Below are 12,507 nucleotides of genomic sequence, written 5' to 3' on the forward strand. Positions count from 1 at the left end.
CGAGCCAATTTCGAACTAGGTTGCCCTTTTATTCTTTTATTTTTATTATGTCAGAAATGAAGCAGGAAATAAAGACAAGACAGCTTATGTACCCATGCTTTAGCCTTTGCACTGTTTTTAATATAACAGGAGAACAAGAGGCGCTATCGTAATTTGACGTAAAATGTATAAAAATATCTGTCAAACAAGCCATCATTATCATTATGATAAACGCCAGTATAAACGTACCCCAGAAAAAGATACATTGCTGGCAATGCTTGAATACATAATACTATTATGGCAATGCTTTTCAAATAAAATAAAAGTTGGCCATTCATCGACCACAGTGCTGACAACATGACAAACCAAAAATTTTCAAGGCTGGCAACTCCGACCCCTTTTGTTTTTCTTTCCGTTCTGTAAACTGAAACGTCAAGATGGCCGAGGTAATTTTTTCAACGAAAATCTTTAAAAATATTGCACATCCTAAATTAATTCAAACTAAATTTACATAAATTTTGTGGCAAATACAAGTCTACATATGATGTAAATGAAATTTTTCTAAGAAAACTTGCAATTTGTGAATTCTAGCTCATCTAACATGAAAGTGACTAATGTATTTTCCTGTATCCTTTATTTTAGGTTGAAGAAACTCTTAAGAAGAAGCGTACCTTCAAAAAGTACACCTACCGCGGTGTCGATTTGGACCAATTGTTGGATATGCCCAAGTAAGATAAACCACCTCCAAGCAAAAGTGATTTGTGGTTAATGTAATGTTTTTCTTTTGTTTTTGTAGCAACCAATTGGTTGAATTGATGCACAGCCGTGCCCGCAGACGTTTCTCCCGTGGCTTGAAACGCAAACCAATGGCCTTGATCAAGAAATTGCGCAAAGCCAAGAAGGAGGCTCCACCAAATGAGAAACCCGAAATTGTCAAGACCCACTTGAGAAACATGATTGTCGTTCCCGAAATGACCGGTTCCATCATTGGTGTCTACAACGGCAAAGATTTCGGTCAAGTTGAAGTTAAGCCAGAAATGATTGGTCACTACTTGGGTGAATTTGTTTTGACCTACAAACCCGTTAAGCACGGTCGTCCCGGTATTGGTGCTACCCACAGCTCCAGATTCATTCCATTGAAGTAAATTTACATTTACTATCTTTGGGTATTACAACAACCAACAATAACATCCTCCTCCTGCGTCATCTCCTAACAAGAGAGAAGTTTATAGATATTTTGTAAATGTGCATTTGGTCTTAACCCCCCAAATCTAATGCATATTGTATTTTTAAGGGGGTTTGCCAATTCTCCAGAAGATATGTTGAATAAAAACGTTCAAAAGTTTTTTAAATGTACAGACAACTAAAGTGATAATGTGTTTCAAATTTATTCAATGGTATTATGGCAAATACTGGAAGGAAGTTTATTAATATTTGGTGGTGCAAATAGAAATCTTGTTGTCCTAAACATGTCTAATGTAAACAACAACAAGTGGAGAGGACTCGGATATCAGTGTTGACATAAAACAGTTCAATCTTCCAAATGTTTTAAAATATACATCGAAGCGCGACTAGATAAGAACTTTAATTTCCAGACAGGCTATATTCTACTTCAAGAGATGTGGACCTCGGAAGTGGTAAAAATCCATTGGATAACTTAGTAAAGCTTATAAAATGTACTGTAAACTTATGATGTTTTGAAAAGTCCATAATATGGGTCTTGAACGTTTTGGAAATGTTTTGATAGTAGCATCATATCCTAATATACTATGCAAAACTGAAAATGCAAACAACTTCTAGTATGCATGCATTTTGAAAGTATATAATTAGACTACAAAAACCCTAGTAGGGTTTTGTCCTGTCAGATCCAGTTCCGATTTTATGGCCTCATCTAAACCGGGCTAAATCTACACTTTTTTGCATTTATCAGGCCTTTATCTCAGAAACGAATAGGAATTTGGCCTTGCTGTCGTTAGCAATATTGTAGCCCTAAACAAGTAGAACTTATCTTTTGAAGAAACCACATAAGAAAAACTCCATCTAGGGCATCAAAATCTATAAAATATAGAAAATTTTACATAATTGCTGAAATTGTGGTTAGTATCGGCTAAACTACTGGGAGTTGAACCAAGTAACCTTTGGCAAAAATCTTCCAAATAAAGTTCTCAACAATTCTTTAGAACATTCTGAAACCCTAAAATGCTCACTTCATGTTGTTTCAGCGGTATTTTGCATCATATCTTTTATAACACGTATTTCAAACACTGTTCACACCAACAGTTTATTCTCGCATTTCGGATTTCACTACATTATTTACATTTTTAGTAGGTATAAAAATTGTAGACTTTTTGCATATATTTTGAAATTTAAGGCAATAAATGTAGTTTTTCGAGTTCATTATTTCTCCAATTATTTTATTCTTGTCCTTATCTACAAATTTGCTTCAGAGGTCAGAAGAAGATTCGCATTGGTTTCAGAGATATAGTCCCGAATTTCTTTAAAAACTCAATATTTAACCATGTTTAGATGGGGCCATAAAATCCGAGCTGGATCTGACAAAACAAACCCCAACTAAGGGTTTTTGTCGTATGGGTGTGTACTTTAAAAAAATCCGCAGTTGGAATTGTTTCCACAAGATCACCCTAAAAATGTTGCACATTGATATAGGCAATATGGATCCACTAAGCTCGGATCGGGATGAGACAGGTATGTCTCGTCACCCTGATCACAAATATATATATAACATTTGTTGCGGAAGTCCATACTTCCCGTCATATAGTACGTTTATATATAACCGGATTTAAAAAGCCCACTGGGTTTTAAATGTCAATTCCATTACATATACGTCAAACAAATCCTCATAAAGAAGGTTAACCCCGCAAAAAGCTCTAATATAAACAGCATAATATGGGCCCCTGAATTTGAGAAAATTGCCTTTTTGAAGGCCAGCTACCATGGTAGAACAAGAAAAGGTAGCAGCAATACCCAGCTGACTGAACTGGGTTGTAGTGTTAGTGTCAAATTTCATATGACATTTTATACATTCATTTCTATTTCGATGTACATTAGGGACATATATTTTTTGAGAAAATAAAATATATCATTCGGAAAAAACCATTTCCCAGAAAGACTTCTTCATATCAATGATATGTAACCTCCTCCAAGTTCGAACGATAAGCCGCGCAGTAAATCACCGCTTGTAGAGGCGATACAACGTTTGTTAATATGTGAGGTATTTTGTTAAAATTTAAAAAAATAAAGCCCTAATAAACATGTGCTTCTTTGATTTCTAAAACAAAACATTGAAACAGCTTCTCCTTTTTCTATGAATTTCCAGCGACCCCAAACTTTTCTGCAAGAATTCTACTTTCTGCAAGAATTTATGCATTTAGTGGAATGATGTGGAAACATAAACATTGAAAATGTAACGAATTTTCATTCATGTTTTCCAAAATATTCAACCAAATGTGAAAAATTATTAGTTTTTTAAATTCCAATAATTTATAGACATTTCCTTGTTTTGTTTACAAATACAACTGGCAGTAACGTTACAAACAAAAACAAATTCCTTTGTGGTTGTTGTTCGAGTTGTATTTGTTGTAGTATTAACTTTACCTTGTATTTGTTCTACCATGGCCAGCTACTTAGTGAAAAATTTAAAAAATATTTTGTTCCCGATGGCAGTGGCTTATCGAGGTCTTAGCGTTCTAAGCCACTGCCAACCTATCATGTCAACACTTCTTGATATGATATCAACAAAAACTTCCGAAATGGAGGGCATTACAATTCATGAAGGAAACCACCCCCTTCGATTGTACATGTGTATGTATTGAAAAAATGATTCCTAGACAAGACACTAGGGTGACTTGATACAGAAAAAGACTTTAAAAAATACTTCATATCTACAAATTTGTAAAAATGGTTGTATAAATAGAAGTTATCAAAATCGTCCTTTGTCTTCTAGCCATTTACATTCAAAACATGCCTGATGCGCTGGCCTAAACGATCTTAGCATATCCCTTTCGGTGATTCTATGCCATATGGCATAGTCAGTTTTTGAAGCCCGTTTTAAGGCTAAATACTTATGGGCACTCTTTTTTTAATAATTTTGTATTTTTCCCTGAAGTGTTATCTAAAAATAATTCGACAAAAATGTTTGATTGGTGGACCCTATACATTGTTATGTCTCAAAGAGCAAGCGCTCCTCGTTCGATTTAAAATTTGCATGAAAATACCATCTTATAGTTTTATATATTTACTTAACAAAAATATTTTTTTGTTAACTTTTTGTATTTAATTTAGTAGATAATCATTGCCTTAATAATTAAAACGATAAAAATATCCGAAATATAGTTCAATGGAGCTGCCAGATTTTTTATATTTCATACTATGCCATATGGCATAGATTTTTCCCAACGGAAATGTTTCACTTCGTTTGACTCCCAGATCTTCTATTGTAAAACCCCTAGATCTTCTATAAGAAGACCTCCAGATCTTGTATAAATAGACCTCCAGGTCTTCTATAAGAAGACCTCCAGATCTTGTATAAGTAGACCTCCAGGTCTTCTATACGAAGACTTCCAGGTCTTCTAAAATGAAACCTCCAGATCCACCATAGGAAAACCTCCAGATGATGTATAACAATTCTTGCAGATTTTCTAAAATAACTCCTCCAGATATTATATATGATGCCCCCCCACGTCTTCTACAAGCTGACCTCCAGCCCTTCTATGGGATGACATTCAGGTGTTCTATAAGAAGTCCTCCAGTTTTTCCATAAGAAGACCCTAGCTTTTCTATAAGAAGACATTCAGGTCTTCTATAAGAAGTCCTCCAGTTTTTCCATAAGAAGACCCTAGCTTTTCTATAAGAAGACCCTAGGACTTCTATAAGAGGCTTTAAATGTTCTAAAAGAAGACCTCCAGATATTCTATAAGAAGACCTTCTATGTGAAGACCCCCAAATCTTCTAATAGTAGACCTCCAGATATTCTATGAAAAACCTTCATGTCTTCTATAAGTAGACCTCCTGGTCTTCAATGAGAAGATCTTATGCTTTTATATAAGAAGGGCCCCTGCTCTTCTATGAGAAGACCATCTGGTTTTTTATAAGAAGGTCTCCTGCTCTTCTATGAGAAGACGTCCTGCTCTTCTATGAGCAGACCTCCTGCTCTTATATAAGAAGACCTCCTTCTCTTCTATAAGAATACCTCCTGCCCTTCTATATGCAAACGTCCTTCTCTTCTACGAGAAGACGCCCTGCTCTTCTATGAGCATACCTCTTGCTCTTGTATAAGAAGTCCTCCTTCTCTTCTATAAGAAGACCTCCTGCCCTTCTATATGCAAACGTCCTGCTCTTATATGAAAAGACGTCCTGCTCTTCTATCAGAAGACGTCCTGCTCTTCAAGGAGAGGACCTCGTGCTCTTCTATAAGAAGACCTCTTGCTCTACTATAAGAAGACCTCTTCCTCTTCTATAAGAAGACCTCTTCCTCATTATTATCATTTTATGCGTTAAATAAATTTTTATGCACAAATTCATTGCAAAACTAAATTCTGTTTCAATTTCTCTTACTATGTTTTGCAACTCTGCTTAACAAGAATAACCACCACAAAGAGGAGAAAAAATCTCGTACGAGCATGATGAAATAATAGATCTTGCGTACGAGCAATCGTTTAAATGTAAAACACCACTCAGTTGTGCTGGCAATTGACAACTCAGCTCAAGTTGCAATGCATAATCGACCCCTACATTGACGATGTAGAACAGCTGGCAGATGTTATTAGGGAAAACAAACGTGAAGAACGCGACCGCACACATTTCTTTTGAACATTTTTTAAATTTGTCACAATGCATGAATCAAACCTCCAGTCAAAATTTGCTGAGTGTGATAAACACAATCAGTGCAATCAAGAAAAAAAAATTCCGTGCGAAATTTGTTCCCTTTCCCCTATTCCAGAATTTTTTATTTCCATATTTATGCCCAAAAAGGGAATATTTTTATCGATTCGACTAGAATATGCCATAATTAAGTGAATCTAGTAGTTTTCAACGTTTTACAAATATTGATTTTAAAAGAATTTCACTTTTTAAAATTGCGGAAAATACCGAGGGAAATATTCCTGATAGCCCTGAATAAAAAGAAATGTTTTCGAATCATCTGAACATCTTCAAAGCAGAAAGATTCCAAAGACATGTAACTTCTGGGAAGTCATATATATATAATATGCCGGATGACGTATGTTACTCCCATTTTAGGACGAATATTAGCACTTTTGAGGTGTATATGGGTATCATGTATAGTTATATCAGAGCGGGTTCCATAAACTTCGTCCATTTCATCAAAAAAATCCCACGATGTGGCTGCTTCTCCAGAATAGTTTCATGCACGAATAAAAATCAACTGACAATACGAAAGTCATCCATTATCCAGTACACGGACAGGCATTTTGTGCATCAAAAATACGGTGAAAATAACGACAAAACAACATTTTAAAATATTGTTGATAACTTGAGTGCAAATCCAAACTTAGCCTGAGCAGTTCGGGTTTTTGGTGAAACCGAAGCCACAACAGATGAAGCGTCGAGGTCCATTTCGGACAGTTTAAACAGCGATGGACATCCAACACGTATACCAGAAGAGTGGCAGAGAGTCTGGATTCACTTTAAAGCTAAGTTGAAGAAGAAAATGGCTCAAAATAATAGAAACTTTAATTCCACTGGTGGTAGTCCATCGGAAGAAGTGAGTTGATCTCTAACTTACCTTGAAGTTATCCTTTAACGTTTCCACAATGTAAGCAACGGCATCCTTTGGTAATAGAAAATACGCCTTAAACCTAAAATAATTTACTGACTATACAGATCTTTCCAACATGCATAAATTACAGTGCATATGGCAATTCCAATGGATTCGACTTGTCCCTCAAATTTCTTCTAATAGATGAATGGGTCTATCTTGTATTGCCACTAAACTTGAGTTGCGTTGTCAGTTGTCTGCGCGACTGAGACGAAATGTTGTACCATTAACCCTACGATCCATAACCAGGTACCCGGGTACTTTTTTGAACTTTAAAGTGCTGCTGTTCCTTTATTATTGAAGATATCAACGTGAAACTCCGGATCATCAGAGATTTCGGCTAAACTTAAAGACTGGATAAAAGTTTATCAAATTTGGTTAAATATATTAACTAATAAATGAGTTTAAAGTTTTTGTATACGGGGGTCCATAACCAGGTACCCGGGTACTTTTTGAACTTTAAAGTGCTGCTGTTCCTTTATTATTGAAGATATCAACATGAAACTCCGGATCATCAGAGATTTCGGCTAAACTTAGAGACTGGAAAGAAATTTATCAAATTTGGTTAAATATATTAACTAAAAAAATGGCTTTAAAGTTTTTGTATACGGGGGTCCATGACCAGGGTACCCGGGTACACAAATAAAGAAACTCAACATTTTCTACCTAAAACACAAAACCAGTCCTTTTTTGTGAGCCTTTCTAGCCTAGAAAATGCTCATAGAAACCAATTTTATCTTACAAACATGAAATTCGTACAGTTGAGATGTAAAACTAAGCGATTTTAAAAATTTGTACATATAAATATTATTTTATTTGAATATAAACGAAAAAACTCCATTTGGGTACCCGGGTACCCTGGTTATGGACTCTCGTTCGTCCAGGTGGTTATGGATCGTAGGGTTAATAGCTGTGTCTGGTTACCCTAAAATTTGTAACAATTTGTACCAATTGTTGCTGGAAGTCGTGTGTTAACACAAAAAACCAGCAAAAGAGAGCGATTCGAGAGAGACATTTTGACAGTTCTTTCACTGATAGCTTGCAAATTCTTGCTGGACAAATTTCTTCTAGCAAGCTCTTCTTCTGAAAACAATCAATCAGCCGTTTTTAGTTTTTTGTTGATTTATGTTTGTGAACATTAAAAACTATTTTATTGTGGAAATAACATAGTCTAATTGCATTGTTTTATGGAGAACAAATTTGTAAAGTGGAAAAATACTTTTTTGTTTCATTTTCTTTTTTATTTTTAATAAAATACAACGTGTTGCTTCCTTTGTTGGCGGACAAATTGTTCTGTTTTGGCAAGTCAGCTGATTGCTTGCTGGTTTTTGAAGGGAAGGTGTCTGTTTACTTTTTAAAATTTTCTAGCAAAAGAGAATAAAAACCCCTTACTCTCTGAGAAAGTTCTTGCTGGGAAAGTAACCAGACAGACTTAATGTCAACTCAACTGGGTGGTCGATAAACATGTTATCGATCAGTGTTTTTTCAAACTTGTGACCTCTATTCGCAAAAAAAAAACATTTTAAAAATAATTGCGCTTTGGATAACTCTTTTGTGTATTCTGGACAATATTTTAATATTTTGGAATATAACCTGCCCATTGAATCTTCGGATGGTCAAGTTTTATTTGCTGTCCCAAAAAATGATAAGTTCGGTGGAATTATTTTTTGATGATGAAGAAAATGTACAGGACATTGCATCTATTAGAAGAAATTTGAGGGACAAGTCGAATCCATTGGAATTGCCATCTGCACTGTAAGCTGATGATCATGTGGAAAGATCTGTATAGTCAGTAAACTATTTCAGGTTTAAGGCGTATTTTTGATTGCCAAAGGATGCCGTAGTTTACGTTGTGGAAACGTTAAAGGATGACTTCAAAGTAATGGGTCTATCTTGTATTGTCACTAAACTTGAGTTGCGTTGTCAGTTGTCTGCGCGACTGCGACGAAATGTTGTACCATTAATGTCAACTCAACTGGGTGGTCGATAAACATGTTATCGATCAGTGTTTTTTCAAACTTGTGAACTCTATTCGCAAAAAAAAAAAAAAAAAAACATTTTAAAAATAATTGCGCTTTGTATAACTCTTTTGTGTATTCTGGACAATATTTTAATATTTTGGCTGAGTTTTCGAGCAAATTTGGAAAACAACCCAAGATTGGAATATAACCTGCCCATTGAATCTTCGGATCGTCAAGTTTTATTTGCTGTCCCAAAAAATGAGAAGTTCGGTGGAATTATTTTTTGATGATGAAGAAAATGTACAGGACATTGCATCTATTAGAAGAAATTTGAGGGACAAGTCGAATCCATTGGAATTGCCATCTGCACTGTAAGCTGATGATCATGTGGAAAGATCTGTATAATCAGTAAATTATTTCAAAATACGCCTTAAATATTTTCGATTGCCAAAGGATGCCGTAGTTTACGTTGTCGAAACCTTAAAGGATGACTTCAAAGTTACAGATCAACAGCAATACCCCCACTTTTAAAAGTGTGCGCAGCGTTGCGATTCTCGGAGGACGGAAGTTTCCAAAAGTCCCATGGCAATGATTTCAACAATTGCATGGCACAATCTACATTGTCGAGAGTATTGAAGGAAGTTGTCCCCTTGATAAAGGATAAATTTTGTGTTTCGAAGTTGAGAGAGCAGGAAAAAAGGCAAAATAAAAACCATTTTTATTCAAAAACGGAATTCCCTGGTGTAGGAGGATGTTCGTCATTTGTACTTAAACTGAACTTACTGTATTTGTCACCAAATTCATTTGCAAAAGATTTGCTGCTGTCCGCTCCAAAGGCGATAAATTCACTTATTGTGATGGTCCACCACCAGTGTCGTTGAAGTTTATTTTATTTTGAGGCATTTTCTTTTTCAAGTTTGCTTTAAAGTGAATCCAGACTCTGCCACTCTTCAGGTGTTCGCGTTGGAGGTTCATGGCTGTTTAAACTGTCCGAAATGGACCTCCACGCTTCATCCGCTGTGGCTTTGGTTTCACCAAAACTCCCGAACTCCTCGGGCTAAGTTTGGATTTTCACTCTTCGAAAATGTTCACTGCAACTGAAAATTTGTGGTTGCTGAAAAACAGCCGCTTCGTCAACTGAGATTCGCAACTTCAGTTGCGATAATTGTTATCGATGATCGACCCCTAACATTTAAAAATTGTTTTTTTTTTTGCGAATTTTGTGTTTTTTTTTTTTTTTTTTTGAATATAGAGTTCACAACTTTTAAAAAACACTGATCGATAACACGTTTACCGACCACCCCAGTTGGGTTGACATCAATAATAGATTTCATCTCAGTCGCGCTGGCAATTGCCAGCGCAACTCAAGTTTAGTGACAATGTATAATCGACCCCTTTAAGTCATTCGGGTATGTTCTGAGATACACTTCACCACACACTTCACACCTCAAACATTTTTTTCACCACAATAACGCTTATTTTTCGAGTATTTTATGGACGGACTAGGGTTTAATCTTCTTTTAGATACCCCAATGAATCTTAGCCCCAAGAAATTCGCAAAAAATAGGAGTAAATGCGGTGAACAAAATGCTTGAGGTGTGAAGTGTGTCTCAGAACATACCCAATTATCTCAGGAAGTATGGACCTTCCTCCGAAAAATGTGTACCGTTGTAAAGCGGGCCGCAAGGACAAGCTGCTAAAAAATGTCAAAACGATCCAAGAGAGCTCTTAAAGTTCACTTTTTTGTGAACTTTTGTGGGGAAGGTATCCGAAGAAGTGAACCTATATAGCCGATCTTTGAACTCAAACTAATGGGTCTATCTTGCATTGCCACTTAACTTGAGTTGAGTTGTCAGTTGTCTGCGCGACTGAGATGAATGGGCCGATTCCGTACAGCGAGGCGAGTCGTGTCGCGTTGCGAAATGCAATTTTTCGATTCCGTATGGCAATATCGCCTGACGTCGTCAAATTTTGTCGCCGAAATGTTCATTTTCCGGCGACAACAAATTAGCTGTCGCCGTACATTTTTACTAACGAATAAAAAAAAATAAAAATAACTTGTTATCGACGATTATTTTCTATCGCTGTACGTAGTGCATTTTTTAAATTTTGTCACAGAGACGATAGACGACGCGACATGACTCGCCTCGCTGTACGGAATCGGCCCAGAAATGTTGTACCATTAATGTCAAACTCAACTGGGTGGTCGATAAACATGTTATCGATCAGTGTTTTTTCAAACTTGTGACCTCTATTCGCCAAAAAAAAAAACTTTAAAAAAAAATTTGCGCTTTGGATAACTCTTTTGTGTATTCTGGAAAATATTTTAATATTTTGGCTGAGTTTTCGAGCAAATTTGGAAAACAACCCAAGATTGGAATATAACCTGGCCATTGAATCTTCGGATCGTCAAGTTTTATTTGCAAAAAATGATAAGTTCGGTGGAATTATTTTTTGATGATGAAGAAAATGTACAGGACATTGCATCTATTAGAAGAAATTTGAGGGACAAGTCGAATCCATTGGAATTGCCATCTGCACTGTAAGTTGATGTTCATGTGGAAAGAACTGTATAATCAGTAAATGATTTCAGGTTTAAGGCGTATTTTCGATTGCCAAAGGATGCCGTAGTTTACATTGTGGAAACGTTAAAGGATGACTTCAAAGTTACAGATCAACAGCAATACCCCCACTTTTAAAAGTGTGCGCAGCGTTGAGATTCTTTGCGGACGGAAGTTTCTAAAAGTCCCATGGCAATGATTTCAACAATTGCATGGGTCAATCTACATTGTCGAGCGTATTGAAGGAAGTTGTCCACTTGATAGAGGACAAATTGTGCCTAAATTGGATCTTTCGAAGTTGACGGAGGAGGAAAAAAGACATAATAAACCCCATTTTTATTCAAAAACGAAATTCCCTGGTGTAGTTGGCTGTATAGATGGAGGATGTTCCTCATTTGTACTTAAACTGCACCTACTGTATTTGTCACCAAATTCATTTGCAAAAGATTTGCTGCTGTCCGCACCAAAGGCGATAAATTCACTTATTGTGATGGACCACCACCAGTGTCGTTGAATTTTATTTTGAGGCATTTTCTTTTTCAACTTTGCTTTAAAGTGAATCCAGACTCTGCCACTCTTCAGGTGTTCGTGTTGGAGGTTCACGGCTGTTTAAACTGCCCGAAATGGACCTCCACGCTTCATCCGCTGTGGCTTTGGTTTCACCAAAACTCCCGAACTCCTCGGGCTAAGTTTGGATTTTCACTCAGTTTATCAATTAATATTTCGAACTGCTGCTTTGTCGTTATTTTCACCATATTGATACACAAAATTAATTAATGATGCAAAGAATCAATAATTGTTAATAAAATGTTTATTTTTCCTTCTATTTTACTTCTTGGGGTCGATCATCGATAACAATTATCGTTGAGTGGCGTTGCCAGTTGTCAAAATTGATCCACGTATGGCAACTCTCAACTGAAGTTGCGAATCTCAGTTGACGAAGCGGCTGTTTTTCAGCAACCACCAATTTTCAGTTGCAGTGAACATTTTTGAAGAAACAAGAAGTAAAATAGAAGGAAAAATAAACATTTTGTTAACAATTATTGATTCCTTGCATTCCTTGCATCATTAATTAATCAAAGCAACAGTTCGAAATATTAATTGATAAACTGAGTGAAAATCCAAACTTAGCCCGAGGAGTTCGGGAGTTTTGGTGAAACAAAAGCCACAGCGAATGAAGCGTGGAGGTCCATTTCGGACAGTTTAAACA

General features: G+C 36.2%; 1 protein-coding gene across 1 annotated transcript; it reads left to right on the forward strand.

Moving 5' to 3' along the window:
• The first annotated feature begins 341 nt into the window (after nucleotides 1-341).
• On the forward strand, nucleotides 342-1,347 carry RpS15 (ribosomal protein S15). The gene is made up of 3 exons (XM_073957341.1): nucleotides 342-425; nucleotides 622-707; nucleotides 776-1,347. Exons 1-3 carry the CDS (start codon nucleotides 417-419, stop codon nucleotides 1,122-1,124), a joined length of 444 nt encoding a protein of 147 aa, XP_073813442.1. The 5' UTR covers nucleotides 342-416; the 3' UTR covers nucleotides 1,125-1,347.
• Nucleotides 1,348-12,507: the final 11,160 nt, after the last annotated feature.

The sequence above is a fragment of the Musca autumnalis genome, unplaced genomic scaffold, assembly GCF_047663935.1.
Source record: "Musca autumnalis isolate F117 unplaced genomic scaffold, ASM4766393v1 scaffold_5, whole genome shotgun sequence".
In the NCBI taxonomy this organism is placed as follows: domain Eukaryota; kingdom Metazoa; phylum Arthropoda; class Insecta; order Diptera; family Muscidae; genus Musca; species Musca autumnalis.

What these genes read in the sequence shown, in the direction of transcription:
- RpS15 (XM_073957341.1), top strand. An exon ending in CAATTGTTGGATATGCCCAA is followed by an intron (nt 708 to 775) that starts GTAAGATAAACC and finishes TTGTTTTTGTAG; the next exon opens with CAACCAATTGGTTGAATTGA.